Source organism: Anopheles coustani, chromosome 3 (genome assembly GCF_943734705.1).
Source record: "Anopheles coustani chromosome 3, idAnoCousDA_361_x.2, whole genome shotgun sequence".
Lineage (NCBI taxonomy): Eukaryota > Metazoa > Arthropoda > Insecta > Diptera > Culicidae > Anopheles > Anopheles coustani.
The window spans coordinates 56,174,634-56,193,175 of record NC_071288.1 but is presented as its reverse complement, the minus strand read 5'-3'; the positions used below and the strand labels follow the sequence as shown (position 1 = coordinate 56,193,175).

The window sequence follows — 18,542 nt, the reverse complement described above, 5'->3', positions numbered from 1 at the left end:
CTTTAATATCAAAAATCCAATTCGTAAATGCATATAATGCATTGCTAAATGAACTGGCCAGTAGAAAAGAGTTATCTCTTAAATAATTTTATTTATTCTGTTATGTGTGTAACTTATTAATAATTTAGTAAATTTGTAATTTTTCAAGTAATGCAAAAGTAACATTATTAATTAACTATAATTATTTTCCGATGATGTGATATTATCGAGAATGTTGTAAATTTGAACGTAACAATGGCGAATGGCTTTACGGTTTTTATTTACAAGTACAAACAGTAGAATGATCGCGTGGGGCGATTTGCAGTCTACAAACATCGACATTAAGCTCCTGGTGCAGAAGCTACAATACTGGACCAAAATGTGCCATAGTTCTTCACAACCGTGCCACTGAAAAGGGAAGAATCAAAAGCATTAAAATGTATGTGTCCAAATGTTATTTTAAATTGAATTTACTTCAACAACTCAAATTATACGAGCAAGGCATAAGCCTAAACACCTTTTGCGAACCAAAGCGTCGCACGTATTTGCTAAAAGACACAACGGGAATAAAAAAAGTGCTGGATCAAATCTAGGTCTTTGAAGTGGGCAGAAATGCTGCAAAAAACGTATCTTAATCAGGTCAACGCCGTGCAATGATTTATGGTCTATTGGAGAAACCAGTTTATGTTCACATTCGTTCATAAAAATTCATACCGATCCTACGTGCCAATGACCGTTTAACATGTCGGCTGTTATGGAACATAAAAATACCCACAGCGAATCTCTGTGTGACAAAATTATTGTGAAATCGACTTCCAAAAATACTACATGGCCAAGTGCTTGGATCTGTGATCGTTTGTTTGCTTCGGGACGGTTTAAAAGTGCAAGTTGACGAAGTATAACAACCTTTGCCTCACGCCTCAAGCCAAACCGGTTCGTATGAAGATTGACGTTGAACAGGTTTTCATTTGACCCGGACTGACCTACTAATACCTTGTCGACATTTGTCGCATTTAAAACTCTTGTATCAACTCAGGCAGTTGCTCTAATGTGACCACTTTCTCAATCTGTAAGTTTTGTTGAATGGTCAGCGATCTTCAATGGTGTTCAATTATACCCTTATAGATTAACACAATGACAAACATCATTAGACACAGATGGGGCGTGGCATGGTCAATACTTACGTAAAGTATACCTGACCCTGACGATCCTTTGGAGCCTGCCAGACAAAGGTGGCCTGTTCCTTGTCCCGATTGTCTGCGTGTGTCACCGAGGAACACTCCGGGATAGTCTTCGTGTTCGGGGTCTCGTACCACGAACCGATCCATTCATTAGTCTGGCCATCACGAGCTTGCAGAAAGAATCCACGGAAAACATCCTGATGGCCATGTATCGTAACCTGTATCTGAGTACCGGGACCGTACTGGCTGCCGCTTGCAGTCAATTGATATGGCAACGTGGCTAAATTTTGACTACGGGCCGCACCGTGATTTGGCTGGTTGGTACGACTTTTCACACAGGTATCCGCCGGGGCACCATCGGGAAAGCTCTCCGTTTCCGAAATAAGCACAAGCCAGTAGGTAACAAATGTTACCAGTGCACAAAAACTCTTTCCACGAAACAGCATTATATGAACGTAGTAAAAACCTTTACTATATTATTAAAGGTTTTGAATAGAAAGATCTATAGATGCAAACTTCACAAGAGACAACCATCGACTAAACGGCCAAAGAATTCAAAGGTGCTGCATTTATACCACAAACTCCCTTCTCGAACGATCAGCCTAAATCATCGAAATAAAACGGAGGGAGGCTTAAGTCCGAGCTTTCCAGCCGCCGCCAAGGTGGGGACAAGCAATTATGTTTTCATCTAAGAAAACTGGCAAGCTGGCACTCGAATTGGTGAATGAACTTGTGAAAATTGAGCTCATTTCTTTGCCACCCATCGGTGAATGGACCATTAGAGACCCCTGCGACCCCAATCGTTGGCTCAGTCGAGCCGCAACGGTTACGTGCAGCTATACTGCACGTTGTGCGTGAAGATCACGCATTTCGAGAGCAACCTTCAACCGAACTGTTGGTTGAAGTCAGCCCTGGGTGTTTTTGATCTCATTGAGCCTTTTCGTGAAGGTTTTTTTTCTAGAGGACAAGTTAGATTTTCGAGGATAAATCGTTCGCAGTGTCAACGAGCTTTCCTTCTCAGAAATTATTGAAATTACGATTTGTTTCATAAATACTGCTAACATGGATCCATCAGCAGTTTAAATGGTTTGCATATTATGTATCCACTTAAATAGCAGACAATCGTAGCACGAACTCTAGCGCAAGCAATTTATTCTTTTTTCTCCATCTTAACATGGAAGATGTACTCACGTATTGTGGAATCTTAGCACGAGTACTAGGTTATAAACGATTTCAATATTTTATTTATTAGAGTATTTTTTCTTTTCAAGTCATGATCTGACCAACCAAAGTGAACACAGTAGAAAAATTCGTTATGTAAAGAAAAAAAGTCCTAAAAGATCTAACTTTATTTGAACTATAAATTCGATGGGTTGCAATAAGATGTCCGCAAGAAAGAAAAAAAAACATTGTGCAGATACGGAGTGAAGTTTTCATAAGCTACTAAACATTCAACTACTTTACCTAACCGTAATACATGCATTAGCAAGGTTGGATCGGATGGTAAAAAAATAATGCTTCGCCCTTCTGATAAGAAAACCTGTTTAACCCGTTTATCTGCCTGTTTTAGGTTAAGCATTAATTGAAACACGTCCACCGGGAGAACTCTCATTATTTGTTGAAAAGTTATATTTTAAACTGTCCCATTATGAATACATATAGTCTTTCACTCAGAATCCAAAAACCAGAAACCTTAAACCCATCCAACCAAGGCTCTAATCTAATCTGCACACTGTTGTTTGCGTCGATTGGCCGTATGTTGTCTGTTGTTACGGGACGCTGTTGAACCGTTGATCGCAACATGCAGTCATATTACTGTAACTGATCCAGTTCGCCTCTTGTAAATTGAATTGTAATGGTGTTTGTGGTTGCCAGAAATACAACGCATACTCGTGGCCTATGGGGTTGAGTACGATTGAACATAGGGCACAGAATGCAGTTGGTACTTTCAGATAACCGATCGTCACCTATCAGTCGTCTGCGTAATCGCAACTATCGGAACATGAGAAAAACAACCCGATGTAACTCGATGTATGTAGGAGCCCAGAACAAGTGAAAGCGAATGGCCTCTCGACGGCAACTGATAAGTGTTTTGCATCATGTATAAGTGCGCGTACGATGCGGCGTGTAAGGGCCAAGACTTGCGCGCACTTGTACGAAGAGAATATGCATGACGACCATGAATGATTCTACTGTGTTTGTTCCTCCGTCGAATCCTATCTAAAGTACTTCGTTTGGCCTGTTGACAAACGGGTCGTCGAGGTTGCCGACCATCGGTCCCGTTTCAATCCCTCGGCCCACCCTCTGGTAAACCGGTTAGAACGAGTTCATCTTCATTGGCAGACGGGCGCGGTGATGATCGCCGGACGGGTGTAGCGGGCATAAGTTTGCAGATCGGCACTACGGCAAGTTTGTAGTTACTGCAGCTACCGCATTCAGGAACCGACGGGCAATCAACACGGTCGTAGCAACGGCTTGGTCTACGAAAAAGTATTCTCAATTGACGTACGTCTGCGAAGGTCACAGTAGGAAACAGTGTAGGAATACTTCATTCCCTGCGGATCAGTGCATTGCAGAACATAATGGTCATCAACTTTGGCGCCGGCCCGGCCAAGCTACCTCGCGAGGTGCTTTTGGAAGTGCAAAAAGAGCTCGTCGAGTATGGGACGAGTGGTATGAGTGTGATGGAAATGTCGCATCGTGGGAATTTCTACGTAACGCTCCACGACCAAACCTTGGCGCTGGCTAAGGAACTACTGTAAGGGTTTGGAAATGCTTATCTTAGAAAATATTAAAATAAAAAATTAAAATAATAAAACCATGTTTCTTTACAGCGATGTGCCCGATAACTACAAGATTCTACTCATGCAGGGCGGAGGCACGGGATTATTCGCAGCCGTTGCAATGAATCTGATAGCCAAAACGGGAAAAGCGGATTACCTGGTAACGGGTAGTTGGTCGACCATGGCAGCAAAAGAAGCGGCACGTTACGGTACGGTCAACTGGGTTCTACCAAAGCAGGACAAATACACCGGCATTCCAGCTCCCAAGGATTGGAAGCTTGACCCGGAAGCATCGTACGTGTACTACTGTGATAATGAAACGATTGGAGGTATTGAATTTGATTCCATCCCCGACACTAATGGAGTACCATTAGTGGTGGATATGTCCTCTAACATGCTATCTCGGCGGGTTGATGTTAAAAAGGTAGATATTTGTGGCACGCACTATGTAGTAAGAAACTTTGGCAAAATTTCCCATTTTCCTTTAACCACTAGTTCGGAGTGATATTTGCCTGTGCACAGAAAAACATTGGTCCTTCGGGTATCACACTGGTGATCGTACGAGAGGATCTGATTGGAAATGCAATGCCGATTACGCCGACCATCTTTGACTTCAGTATAATCGCGAAGGCGAATTCGATTAGCAACACACCACCAACTTTTATGTAAGTATATAACTACTGACCACGAGAACGTAATCAGGAAATAATCACAATAATCTCGAACCACTTGTGCATTTCGCAACGCTTTCACTTATCTGCTTGTTTCTCCGTTATCATGTCATGTGTAGCATCTACGTAATGGGGCGCGTATTTGCCTGGATCAAGAGGCATGGTGGCGTGGACGAGATGTACCGGCAGTCATTGAGCAAATCCCAGCTCATATACGATGTGATTGCCAAATCGGATGGATTTTACTACTGTCCGGTCGATGCAAAAGTTCGCAGCCGTATGAACGTCCCTTTCCGAGTAGGAGGATCGAGCGGTGACGAGGAGTTGGAGAAACTATTCCTAAAAGGGGCCGAAGCACTTGGTATGCAGCAATTGAAGGGGCACCGATCGGTCGGCGGTATTCGTGCATCATTGTACAATGCGGTAACGATCGACGAAGCAAGAGCGTTGCAGCAGTACATGCTCGATTTCTTGAAGAAGCATCAAAAGGCATAATTGATGCTATGCAACAGAGATTTCTTTATTATTACTGCTTTCACCCAAATGGTGCCATCTTATCAGAGCAGCTGAAACATGATCATATTAAATAACTTTTTCCTGACGAAAAATATCATCCAAAATGCGTTCCAGTGGTTCATTGGTGCCTTTAAGATTATCACACACTTGTTTAGCCCAAATGAAATATTCGCGGCATCTTTCGTCGGTCCAGTTCTGCGGTTTGCAACGTTGTAAGTCGCGTAGATTGTAAATTTTGTCGGCAAGTTTTACCAACTTAGCCTGATGGCTTATGGTAAGTGCGTGTTCTATTTGCAGTAGCTTTCTCTTTTCCTTCGGAAGCGTCTTGTCGTCCGTTACCTCCTGTACAATCGAGCGTACGGTGGTACCAAAATGCGTTTCAATTTCTTCGAATGTCGTTTCGGTATCTTCAACTGTATCATGCAAGATAGCTGCCTGAAGCACATCGAAATCGGTTATTCCGGCTTCGGCAGATAGAATTTGTGCGACCCCTAAAACGGAAGAATACCGGTCAAGCGTTTAGGATATAATTAACTATATGACTAACTCACCTATCGGATGGTTGATGTAAGGGGTTTCCTCCGTGTCTTTACGGCGCTGATTTCGGTGTTTGATCGCAGCAAAATTAATGCACTGCGTATAGATTTTCAACAGCTTGTCTGATTCAGTTCCCTTCATAGTGTTGCGCTATGTTGAACAAACCACTTTTCTTTAAAAATTCGCAAATATTTTGTTGGTGGAAACCAAGGCTTCTACATTTACAAGGTAGCGTAATGTGAAACGATTTGACTTTTCACAGCATGACATTTCGATCCGACTGTTTTTAGTTTTTAAAAACAAGATAAACAATAAAATCAATTTACACTACACAAAAAAATAAGCAAACTGAACACGTTGTTATGAATTTATTATCTTGTTTTAATCATTGCTTCACTCGTCACAAGCTTCAATCGCTATCATAAGGTCGTTCGGAGGGCGATTGATTCTGTTATGAAAAGCGTCACATTTGGGATGGCAAATCGCACAAATACAACCATCCCTCGAGTCCGTGGTAGCAATTGATAACTGGTTTCGCTGGAACAGTGCAGTCCTCTGGAGTCCGTGAAGCGCGTTGGAAACGTTCGTCACCTATCTAGCCGATTGAAGCGATTGTTCATTGTTGTTTGTCTGTTGTGTGAAGTGGAGAATCTCTGTTCAATTTAAAAAATATCGCAGTTGTCCGTGCAGCTACGTTTCAATTGTTGGAGTTTTCGCAAAACAACTAACGTAAGTACTGGAACTATTTTGGTGTGTAAGGCATGTTAAATCGAACCTGAAAGATTGTCTGAATGCATAGTGTTTTATTCCCCAAATAATTTGCAATCATATAGGTATTCTACTGTGACGATTTTGCGACTCTGTGCTAGTCAATGCAGGTTAGCAAATCTTAATTCTATTGTTTATAACACGATTCAAACACGTTCGCTTTGTTTGACCTTAGTGTGACCTCTATGTGTGTAACGTAACGCTTTCCGAGGTTCATAGTAACGCTTCTCACTGAGATGTGTGCGTGAAATTCCATAGTAATGACCGGCTTTTGTAGAACTGAAAAGCCGGTACGTAGTGAAGAGTATTGAAATTCGCACACTAATCATTTTGCAAATCAGCTTGTACTTCCCGGTGGACGAGAATCATTCGAGCGTATGAAACTTACACGGAAGCAAAAATAAAATGGATGATAGTCAAACAAAATATGATGCTGCGCGAGGTAACTGATGGGGGGATATGATTTTTTATCGTACGCACATCATCGCACGAGTTCTTCCTTCTTGCTTTAGCAGCCGCAAAGCAAATGACGCACAACTGTATTACTTTTCTCACGTGCCACTGTTCGTGCAAGTTCGATTCCAAGTGCACCAGTCGGTCGTTGGTTGTTCTTCGATGCTGTTGTGTCTGCAGTTACTACTTAACATTGTCGTGAAGATTCAATCGTTTTAATTCGAAGTTTCGGCAGGAAACTGCAAATAAAATCTGCTTCGTTCGTTTCCGTAAAATTGTGCATTGTTCCTGAACTGAAATGAGCATGGAGGTACGAAGAAAATTATGAATTTTATAGTGTCACAAGTGTAGTTGATATCTAAAATTAGATAAAATTCAAAGCAAAACGAACAAGTTTATAAAAGCAGCAACTTCTAAGCCGAATTATACTTTGGTTTCGATGGGTAACTGTAAAAGTGTTGGATAAACAATCCATTTTTGCTTGCTACACAAACACAATGATAACTGGCAAAATCATATGATTCAATTGCCGGCTCGAAAGACAAAGGTTCCGAAAATTTCGTGGAAAGGGTATGGTGCATTCTAATAGAAGTCAAATAGTATTCAGTTTAGCGTATTTTGCATTCATGTTGAAGAATTACAGCAAAACATGAACAATTTGGAAAATAGGATGTAGAGTAGCCTGTGATGGTTAACCCGGACGTGTTGGAGTCTATTCGAGAAATATCCAGCACGATTCGTATTAGCATTGGCAGTGCTAATTAAAAAGCAGATGTTTTCGTTAGCTTCTTGAACAGGTTGTACGTGCACACGCGATACCCTTGAAATTGTCCTATGATCGTAGAGTTTAGTTGTTACATTTGGAGTATGATGCGTAATACGCATGCGTTGATTCTATTCCTTAAATTCATTCTATCTGCTTTTTCTATTGTTGTGTAAGTTATGAAGGTGCTATTACACGAACGCAACTTATAATGTAAATTTCGCTAGATCATCATACAGCTTCGACCTCGCGTGTGGATTATTTTTTTTTGTTCTTATCCAATTTAATGTGTTGTTGAAACACTATACACAGTTAGGAGGCATTTCCTGGGGCATAAGATAGATCAACTCATGTGATGGATACTAACCAAGTTGTGTCGTGTAAAATCAACGTTCTCTTGAATCTATTTTTGAATATTTTCTGTGAAAATCGTACCTAAAACATCGCCTTGAATCAGTATCACACTTTTCGATATAGCATAAGCAAGAAGTGAAAATTAGCTTATCCGTTGCTAGCGCAACGGATAGTTTAATAGTCCAGTGACGTTTCACCTGACAATTTTTTTGTTTTTGAAAAAGAGGCATTGGTAGAAACGGAAGAAAAGTCTGGGCCATTGATAGAGCATTGATGTAATAAAACAATCCACGCGTGATTGAACGAGTCATAAAACGATGAACACGGTGCAAAAATGCATTCGGTATTATTTTCGGCTGCCGATGCATGCTGGGCAAATTCGGCAGGAGCGGTTGGCTGGTAGTATCCTTGGCGCGGGGATTCATTATTTTCACGAAAGGAGCCCTCGCCAATGCCGAACGAATGGCGTTCATTCGTCCACATTCGTGCTACCATCGTTACCAACTGGTGGCACTTTTCCAACAACGACCAAATGCCAGCCTCAAAAGCACCTCGTACGTTCATTCCACTGCCATCGGTTGAGTTGTGCGAACAGAATCCCCATTTTATCGGCCACGGTTTTGCTATCGATTGTTAGCGCTGCTCAGCAACCGTTGATCAGCAGGATATCCGCCTACTCTGGAGATTTAACGTCGCTGCGTTCAACAGCATTTTTCGCCTTCACTGCAAGTGCATCTGTGAGCCGGAGGTGCTCTAAAGAAGTACTTCAATCGAATCAGCTGTCCCGTTTGCTCCCGACCGGAAGAAGTGTAATTCCGCTTTCCTCCTTCCAACCCGGACCTTGGTTTTCTTTTTCCTCACTGATTAGTACCTTTAACCATTCAGGGATGATGGTGTGGGTTTCTGACTACGATTTCGACCCCAAGGTAAGCGAATGGAGCAAGTGCATCAAGGGCCCTGGATGGTGTCTCACCTGCATGGTCAACTGACTCTTGTTGGACAGACAGGAGATACAGGAGATGTCTTACAGCATGCCCCAGTGTGATGTGTGGTTGTACATAACATAAGATTCCAAGCTACACCATCGGATGCATCTCATCTTCGCTTTTGATCGAGCAGCAATACATCTTGCCAAGGGTATCGAAAGGATGCTGAAGAAAGTTTAAGTTGCTTAGTTCATTGGTCAAGGATGTCTCGAGCGTTTCAACCATAGTAAAGTTCACGTACATTCTGTTCGTCATCGTTGTGAGTGAGCTGCCAAGAGCTAAAGTGTGCCGAAATTTAGTTAGCTCTATTTTTATACCCAACAAGAGTTTTATTTTAACTGCTTTGTTTGCGAGATAACCATAACATGCGTTACATATGAGTGTGCCATATTGGCATTCGATGTGATAGTATTGAGCCGTCTCGTTAGGTTAACGATAGAAAACTACAGAAGCCAATGAAATCGAGCGCCTAACTCGCGATGCTATCCCTATTTCGTAACATCACACGCTAGAATCAGTAAGCGATGGAGCCGGCTTTAATATTTTCACAACAAATCCCCATCCTTTGCGACCGGTACGCCCTTGACCAAGGGCAAGTGAAAAATGATTTTTCCCTGTATTAATCGGGACGGCAATGCACTTACCTTTATCGTCGCACAAATTCGAGTGTGAGTGTGTTGTGCTCGTCTACTGGGCGATTTTCCTACCAGAGTTTTCTATGGGTTCGTGTGTTTTCCGCATCGATCCGTATCCAAGCGGCGGGGGAGCGTTGAGATGATTTTCACTGCTTCGACGCACAAAACAGCTGTGAACAACTTTTTTCATGCTTTCTCTAAGCGAAACGGTTTTTGATTAACAGATTGAGCGATTGATTTGGGGCTTTGCTGCATAGCAATATTGTGTAATAGTTCTTTTGAAAAAAAAATCTTAAGGAATAACAGCGCGCATCTTGTTTGAAGGTCAGATTACGTAAACCATTGCTTACACAAGCCATCAACTGGAACAGATTGTGCTTGCGACATAGATGCACTTTATCACTTTACAAATAATATTATTATTTATTTTGCTGCCTGTGCATCACAAACAATTTGTTGCAGGAAGTTGCACTACGACTTGTATTTGTTTTTCTATCATGAATAGTAAAACACGTTAGTTTGGTCTGGTCAAGTCTGTGAATGAATAATTTTTAGCAGTTTTCGGAGTATGTTAAATGAGCGAAATAGTTTGTTACAATAAAGCCATCAATTATGTGATTGTATAACACTACAAACCGTTATGCTGAGTCGATTGACAGATTCAAATTATATCATTAACTACCATCTGTATCGTAGGAAACTGTGGTAACAATTTGTTATGAATAATTTCATACACGTTTAATTGTTTGATACATTTGTCCTAATTCTGATCAATATTTTTAGGCTAAAAAAATGAATCCTGAAGCGGTTTCGCATTTAGAGCACATGTGCTCGCTCGATATCGATGCTACGGCACCGTTTGTGCGTCTATCCGGCATCATCTGCACGATCGGACCGGCCTCGGTTTCGCCCGAAATGTTGGAGAAAATGATGTCCACTGGTATGAACATTGCTCGTTTGAACTTCTCCCACGGTTCGCACGAGTACCATGCCAACACGATCAAAAACATCCGCGAAGCGGTCGAAAACTACTCGAAGAAGCTGGGCAAACCGTTCCCGCTTGCCATCGCACTGGACACCAAGGGTCCGGAAATCCGTACTGGTCTGATCGAGGGCAGCGGTACCGGCGAGGTCGAGCTGAAGAAGGGCGAAAAGATCCAACTGACCACGGACAAGGAGCATCTGGAGAAGGGCAACAAGGACAAGATCTATGTCGATTACGTAAACATCGTGAAAGTGGTTAAGCCGGGAGACCATGTGTTCGTTGACGATGGTTTGATCTCGCTCGTCGTGGACAGCATTTCGAACGATACTTTGACCTGTTCGGTGGAGAACGGTGGAATGTTGGGCTCGCGCAAAGGCGTCAACCTTCCGGGTGTACCAGTCGATCTGCCGGCCGTGTCGGAGAAGGACAAGTCGGACCTGGTATTTGGCGTGGAACAGGGCGTTGACGTTATCTTCGCATCGTTCATTCGCAATGCTGCTGCACTGAAAGAGATCCGTGGAATCCTCGGCGACAAGGGAAAGCATATCAAGGTCATCTCCAAGATCGAGAACCAGCAGGGCATGCAGAATCTGGACAAGATTATCGAGGCTTCCGACGGCATTATGGTTGCCCGTGGTGATCTTGGTATTGAAATTCCCGCCGAGAAAGTGTTCCTGGCACAGAAATCGATGATTGCTCGATGCAACCGTGCCGGCAAGCCGGTCATTTGTGCCACACAAATGTTGGAATCAATGATCAAGAAGCCGCGCCCTACGCGTGCCGAAATCTCGGACGTTGCCAACGCCATCATTGACGGTGCCGACTGTGTGATGTTGTCTGGTGAGACGGCCAAGGGTGAATACCCTCTCGAGTGTGTGCTAACTATGGCCAAGACGTGCAAGGAAGCCGAAGCCGCTCTGTGGCATCGTAATCTCTTCAAGGATCTTGTCGATACCACCCCGACGCCGCTGGATACGGCTACCTCTATTGCGATCGCCGGAGCAGAGGCTTCGATTAAAAGCCGAGCAGCAGCCATCATTGTCATTACCACGTCGGGACGTTCGGCTCATCTTATTTCTAAGTATCGTCCACGCTGCCCAATCATTGCTGTGACACGTTTTGCGCAAACGGCACGACAGTGCCATCTGTACCGTGGCATTCTGCCCGTCATCTACGAACGTAAGCAATGCAGTGCAAAATATCCTGTAGTTTAATAGTTTGTAAAAAAAATATCTCTTATTTACAGAACCGGCTCTCGAGGACTGGCTGAAGGACGTCGATGTTCGCGTACAATATGGTATTGAGTTTGGTAAGGAACGTGGGTTCCTGAAGCCCGGCAACCCGATTGTTGTCGTCACCGGCTGGAAGCAGGGATCTGGATTTACCAACACTATCCGTGTGATGTACGTATCCGAGTGGTAAATCGAACAGTGCACAAAAGCACGAACCGAAGAGTTGAACTTGAATTTTTAAATCTTGCTTGTTTCCAATTTCATTGCAGCAATGTTGAATAAATACAAATATAATACCACACAAACTATTCGTGTCTCCAACATCTCGCGAGGTGTGCAAGCCGAACCCTCAGGCGATAACCATCACCCCTACAACTCTCGCAGACTACAGATTATTGCCTAGACTGCTCAGAGTTACATCTCCCGGTTAATATCGTAGCACATCGTTCGTAAGCGTCCGAGACGTGAGTTGTTACGGGTTAATAAGTACCCAACCTTAAAACGGTCAACCACACATTGAATACAACATCCAATCCCTCCTGTCGCGTTTTTATGACGCGCAGACAGATTTATTTATTGTACCCTAAAGCCTAAATTATTAGTTGCAGAAAAATGCTGCATTGCACCCTAGGTGTGGAGCTGTTAAATCACCATTTTTGTTATGCAGGTGGTGTTAAATAGAACCTGCAAAATAAATAAAACTATTGACGTTAATTTAGAAATTTTTACCAGTAAGTGAGTTCAAATTAGGACTATGCATAAAGGAAAGTGGTTCTTGCGTTAAAACTAAACGGACAGGTAAAATTCAATTCGAACGAGGGATATACGATAACAATAATGTGTGATTGTACTAATAATAAACATAATAAGAGTAACCATTCGAACAGAAATCTACATTGTTTTTATTTGCTGGTTATATGGGATAATTGTGATGAACAAGCATTAACATGCACTAGACATTAAGTTCCTATGAATTTTGACGTAGAAACAAAAATGGATAATGCGTTTTGAAGTTGAACTTGTCTCACACGGTCTGTACATCGAAGCGCGACGTCTCGTCATGAAGCGTGACCGGCAGCTAAACTCCATACAAAAAAAAAAGTCGCAGAAAAGCGGGCTCTAGCCCGCCATTGTCTACAATACCAGGTGTACAAACAGCGAAACTGTCGCCAAACGCGATCTCGTTTTAGCTCTTGTCAAATATATTTGAAACGTGAACAAAACGACATGTCATGGAAACTGCAGTTTCCAACGGACAAGACGTAAACAAACCGAAACACAAAAGCTAGCAAAACGAGCAATATTCACCACGAAACATCAGATTTTTCGCTTCCCTCTTTACTGACTCTTTACAAATGTAATTCAGATATAAAACTCCGTTCTAAACGATATTTTACCACGTTGGTAACGTTGGTACGTTTTTCCTGGTACCGAAAAGTAAACAAGCTAGCACTTCAAATAACGGGCATTTTACCACTAGATGGCGTTGCATATTGTTTTTCAAAAAATATAGAACTGGTCCAATAGTCCGTTGAATTGTACGTTTAAACGTACGCGACCTTATGGTCGTTTTGAACGAGTTATTTCGAAAGTAGTTTATATTTCCCTGTTGAAGAAAACCATGCCATGTTTTCCCTTGAACATCTGTTCTATCTTCAAAACATATTGGAAGGATATAAACTAAGATGTCCAAGGTTACTCTTTTTCACGCGCCATTCAAAATTTGTGCAAAATAGTTCGAACCGTGTGGAGGGCACGAACCAGAAGGCCATGGTTATCGATTCAATTAACTTCAGCATTCATTAAATACTATATTTATGTACTGGATGAACGCTTTTTTATCTCGATGCCTCTGTTTATTTTTGACGCAGAGCTGTAAAACTCACATAGGATATATACACATTTTAACAAACATATTCCATTCGTTCATAAACATTGAAATTGCTTAATTCAGCTAAAATTATGTCCATCTTGTCGTGGTAACCCCAAGTGGAATAATCGCTATTCTCGTTTTTCTTTACCCAAATATTTCCTAGGTTAAGTTTCTTTTACTTGCTGCATTGATGTGGCTCCTGAATGGAATAAATAAAAAACACGCAATATTATTTTTAAAATGGTTTTGTTCGCTTTATTTGTTTTACTGTTCACCGTATTCTGTTTTTCGTTCCGAATTTCTCCTTTTCCGAGTCCTTTTCTTTAAAATTACATGATTTCCTGCCTAGAGTGCACCGGCCCGGGAGGTTTTGCAGCCGGGGTGTCACCTGCTCTAGTCTAAATATCTAAATACTTTGTTGGTATAAGAGTAGATGAAGTAGTGTGTACGTTTCATTTCATTTCATTTCGATTGGTTTGCGCTAGCACTGCTCCTAAGTTCCTGTCCTAATTTCGTTTTCCTATTGCAACTACAGCATGTGATTGAACGTTTTTGGCTGGTTTGTGTACATGTAAGTGTGTGTGTGTATGTTTAATGTTGTCTTCTTAATTTTTATTCATCCCATGCAACCATGGCCTTGAGCCAGCTGGTTCAGACACGTGTATTCGAACATTTCTTTCCTTTAGATTTTCTGCAAATGATTTTCCTAAGGTATACCTATTTTTCCATTCTGTTTGCTTCTTATAAAATATTTTTAAACGTTCGAACGTAAAACATTTTAATAATTCTAAACATTGTCTTAGTACTGATCTTGCTTCCAGTTGGTGGTGAGGCAGCTAAACATTTTTAATAATGGTTGTTGTATTCGTTTTTATGTCACTGCACCAAAACTGTCTTCGTCTTACTGCTGCACCTTACTCTACTGCACCTTACTCTACTGCACCTCCTACTGGTTATCTCCTACATCTCCCTATGACCTGGCGAACGTGGCAACAAATCCGGATTATAACAGGTGCTTAAAGAAAATTTTCGCGGTTCACCGGCCAGCCTTTTTTTCATAATTGATCCATGATCTTATAATTCCACTAAAAATTGCCTATAATACTTTTGTCTATAGCCGCCGTCGTCCGGTTGCATACATGTGTTCGGCCACTTTGTACACGTAATTCGTATCCTCTATCTGAGCCTGTCGCGTGTGTTTCTCTAGTGGTTTTGCATGTTGCGTTGTATGTGGTTGTTTACGGTTGTTTCCCTATCTAAGTTTTTTTTTATTTTCTTTCATTCTCTTTTATAAGCCTTACTTTTATCGCGGGTGTTTCTTCAAATTGAACATCGGCCAACATGGCTGCTTGCGTTCTATGCTTACGGATGTGGGTGGCAGATTTGCATACTGTGCTAGAATCTTTTCCTATCTCTTTGCAGCTTCATTTCCCGATAGCATCTTTTCAGAGAACGTTAAGGACGAGCTACTTTTAACAGCCGATTCAGATTCTACTATGCTTAACGCCTCCTTGGATGTCAACACGTATCATCTAGGAGTCTTGGTTTGCAGTACACGATTCTATAAATGTTCATGAAGATCATAGAACCACTATTGGCTACCGATGGCAGATCCACACAGGGCCTTATGTGTTCTTTGATTATGGAGGTTCCACGGGAAATGATCTTAACTGATGTTAGGAAACTGCAGAATGATGATTTTTTTCCAAAATGTTATTTACATATGCACACCTTAATCATTGTAAATGTGTTTTACGAAACGATGATCAATCTTGCCGAGCTGCTGATGAAATCAGTGCGAATATCCAAGAACCGGTATGTGAATTTATATTTACACTATCCATTTACATGGCCTCCGTATCAGCAAAACGGGGAGTGAACGGCAATAGATGGAATGCAGTTAAATTAGTTTAATTTGAGCTATTTGTAAGACAAATCTTACTTTTGTCAATCCTTCTTAAACCGATAAACCTTGAGATTCGCAATCAGTTTGAAAATATAAGACAGTACACATCATGATATTGATAATTTTTCTTTTAGTATTTCACTGTCTTTTAGAATTTACTTTTGAAATTGTGTGTTGTAGAAAACATAACTTAAAGTTTATATTTGCATCAATATTCCTGAATTTTAGCCGTGCGTTGTATAGATTCGTTTTGCAAAGGTTTTCCTCAAATGCAAGGTAAAGCCTTTCCTTATATATCAACATACATTGACTCCATTTTTTCTGTCGTCAGTTCGATATAAACTTTCGGGTTGAATGTGAGTTCGACAAGATAACGAAACAATAAATGTCTGTGTATGATTCACAATGACAAGTGTAGGGAGCAAAGGGAAAATCTTGATTTGAAAATAAAACAGACTTCACGAAAAATTGACCTGGTGTGCGGCGAAATGTGTGTGTAAGAGACACCTCGATGAAAGTAATCAATTAAAACTTTTTGCGGTAGTAGGAAGACAATTGTCATTACTTCATCTTTCTCTTCGCATGGAGGAGCGGTTTGGTTTTTAGTTTTCAGTTACAAATCTAAAGCCTCGAACGTCTAGCGTCACTTCGTAGTTGAAATATGTTTTCCATTTCAAAAGTTCTTCATCTTCAACGGTTCAAGAACACAGTCTGGATTGATTGATATAATCGTTAATTTGCGGTTGTATTGACAAGTTTACTCATCATCCTTCCTTGTTATGTCTTAATTCTCGCAACTTTTGAATTAATTTTAGCCCCTTTTCAGCTGCCAGACAAACAACTCGCGACATTTACGTAAGGTCCTAATGGGTGTACCGCGTCTCTGAGTTAATTTTTTAAATTGTCCTGTTTTGTTTCCTAAACATTGATTTTACGAATGATGATATTGTCGACGTTGGGGTCAGAATTAAAAGTGCAACTACTGCTTAAAAATAGCATAACAACACTGGGAGTTGATAAACCGGTTAGCCACGTCCACCCTAAAGCCGCAAACGTGTGAATGAAAAACATAAAATTGAGCGATCACCCAGCGACGCATAGAATTGCCTAACAGTTAAAAATAAAATGCGCAAAAGTGCAGCACATTAGTAATTTCAACTGCCACCATATTATCTCAATGTATCTACTATTCGTTCATCTAATAGGAAACTAATTATGGGCCTAACCAAATGCGCCCGCAGCCCATTTCTTCTTTTTTATAACTACAATATGCTAGCATTGTGCGGTCGAAAGATCCGTTCCGTTTCGCTAACGTCGACTTACCGTCGACGTAAACACACGAATGTAACATTATAATTTGCACACTTTTTGTCTTTCACTGATGACATCCTATTTAATCTAACACACGTTCAGTAACAAAACACGTGGGAGTATCAAAAACGTGTAAAATCGTGTACGTTCGTTTTAATGCAAATTGTCATATGGGGTTTCAGTACACATACCAGCGTACACGATAGTATCGAAGAGTTGGATTTTTTCTCTCTCGAATGCATATGAAAAGTCCCAATCCCGTTTCCTTGTTGGGAAAGGTTTTAATTTGCAAACAGTCACGATTATCAAAACAATCTATCCTACAGTTTGTATTTGTTAGTTTTACAAAGATTTAACTGGCGCCGCATTGATCTATTTATGTTTGCCAGGATATGGAAAACTTATCCGAAAGGAGGGAAAACGTACATTGAAGTGCTTAATTTTTTTGAGTTTGGTTGAATATTTTTGTTTAAATCCAAGTAGCTACTATAGGATCATTTTTGTATTTTGATTTTTCATGTCCTTATATGATAAAATTATATATTAGCGAAAAATAAAGTTTTATTTTAAGAAAAACAAAAAAAAACAGAGACAAGATAAAGTGCCCACTTTAGATTTTCTGCAAAATAATACGTCGTAGTATTTAATACGTTCTCTTTTGGCTTTCAGAACCTATCCAAGGCGCTTTGGAATTTGGTAGTATGCTTCGGGCCGTCCTGTTGAAAAATTAACTTCCCCTTCCTGACCCGTGTGGATTAGTGAAACCTCAAGATTTCCCAGCAGGATGTTTTTCCAAAACTGGATAGATATTATATTATGGATTTTAACAAAGTTTCCCACTCCATCCCTCGAGAAATACCCACAAACCATCACATGACGTTCCCAATGCTTCCTTGTGCGTTGGATTCAAGGATCCTGAAGCTTCTCACCCAGTCTGCGTCACACACGACCATGCCGTTTCCGATCAAATTTAGTTTCATCTCATAAAAGGGCCGTTTTATAGTACTTAAGGGGTCAACAGTATATTCCCGAGCAAATGTATTACCACTTGGCTGTTTTTGCCTAGGTGATATAAAAGCACCTCCATCTGAAGCTGGTCTCCAACTCGTGTTCTACAAGTCGATGATGAAAAGTTTGTACGGAAAATGATAACCGAAGTGTTTTCAAGTCATTTAAGATGGGTATTTTTGTATTATTTTTTCGACCATAAGTCAAATACCATAACGAATATGAATACTCCATTGGCCAAGGAGATTGTAAACAATCAAATAATTGATCAAAACCCCATCGATTGGGAGACTTTTCATTTTGCAAAACTCATTTGCATTTATGCAAAACTCGATATTTTTAAAAGAGCACTTTGTGTTGTCACTGTATTTTTAGATACACATTTTTAATATTTTTTTCTAAACTAGCCTGCTTTTTCGTTAATCCATGAATTAATCTTATAAAGGATATGGAAAAAGTGATACAAAAATAATCTCAGAGTATTTACTAGGGTTTGAACTCAAACATTAAACAAAAATTTAAAAAAACCTCGAGATGGGCACTTAATTATGCCAATCATTGTACAATCAATGGCTTGGCTTGGCAAACAATAACGGTGTAT

The 18,542-nt window shown here is 40.8% G+C and overlaps 4 protein-coding genes across 5 annotated transcripts; 2 read left to right on the top strand and 2 right to left on the bottom strand.

Annotated features, from left to right (window-relative positions):
• Window positions 1-320: 320 nt before the first annotated feature.
• LOC131263330 (putative defense protein 3) lies at window positions 321-1,606 on the bottom strand. The gene is made up of 2 exons (XM_058265517.1): window positions 1,164-1,606; window positions 321-387 (listed from the first exon to the last, which is right to left on the bottom strand). Exons 1-2 carry the CDS (start codon window positions 1,604-1,606, stop codon window positions 321-323), a joined length of 510 nt encoding a protein of 169 aa, XP_058121500.1.
• A 1,807-nt stretch (window positions 1,607-3,413) lies between these two features.
• On the top strand, window positions 3,414-5,224 carry LOC131260892 (probable phosphoserine aminotransferase). Its single transcript, XM_058262742.1, has 4 exons — window positions 3,414-3,918; window positions 3,995-4,367; window positions 4,439-4,608; window positions 4,734-5,224. Exons 1-4 carry the CDS (start codon window positions 3,743-3,745, stop codon window positions 5,107-5,109), a joined length of 1,095 nt encoding a protein of 364 aa, XP_058118725.1. The 5' UTR covers window positions 3,414-3,742; the 3' UTR covers window positions 5,110-5,224.
• Window positions 5,067-5,893, bottom strand: LOC131261137 (guanosine-3',5'-bis(diphosphate) 3'-pyrophosphohydrolase MESH1). Its single transcript, XM_058263067.1, has 2 exons — window positions 5,682-5,893; window positions 5,067-5,621 (listed from the first exon to the last, which is right to left on the bottom strand). Exons 1-2 carry the CDS (start codon window positions 5,806-5,808, stop codon window positions 5,197-5,199), a joined length of 552 nt encoding a protein of 183 aa, XP_058119050.1. The 5' UTR covers window positions 5,809-5,893; the 3' UTR covers window positions 5,067-5,196.
• Window positions 5,894-6,204: 311 nt separating this feature from the next.
• On the top strand, window positions 6,205-12,468 carry LOC131260719 (pyruvate kinase-like). Of its 2 annotated transcripts, none has more exons than XM_058262529.1 (4): window positions 6,205-6,396; window positions 10,410-11,790; window positions 11,858-12,014; window positions 12,113-12,468. In XM_058262529.1, exons 2-4 carry the CDS (start codon window positions 10,419-10,421, stop codon window positions 12,123-12,125), a joined length of 1,542 nt encoding a protein of 513 aa, XP_058118512.1. In that variant the 5' UTR covers window positions 6,205-6,396; window positions 10,410-10,418; the 3' UTR covers window positions 12,126-12,468. The 2 variants fall into 2 exon arrangements, with proteins under 2 accessions (XP_058118512.1, XP_058118505.1); XM_058262522.1 differs by lacking the exon at window positions 6,205-6,396 and adding an exon at window positions 7,059-7,198.
• Window positions 12,469-18,542: the final 6,074 nt, after the last annotated feature.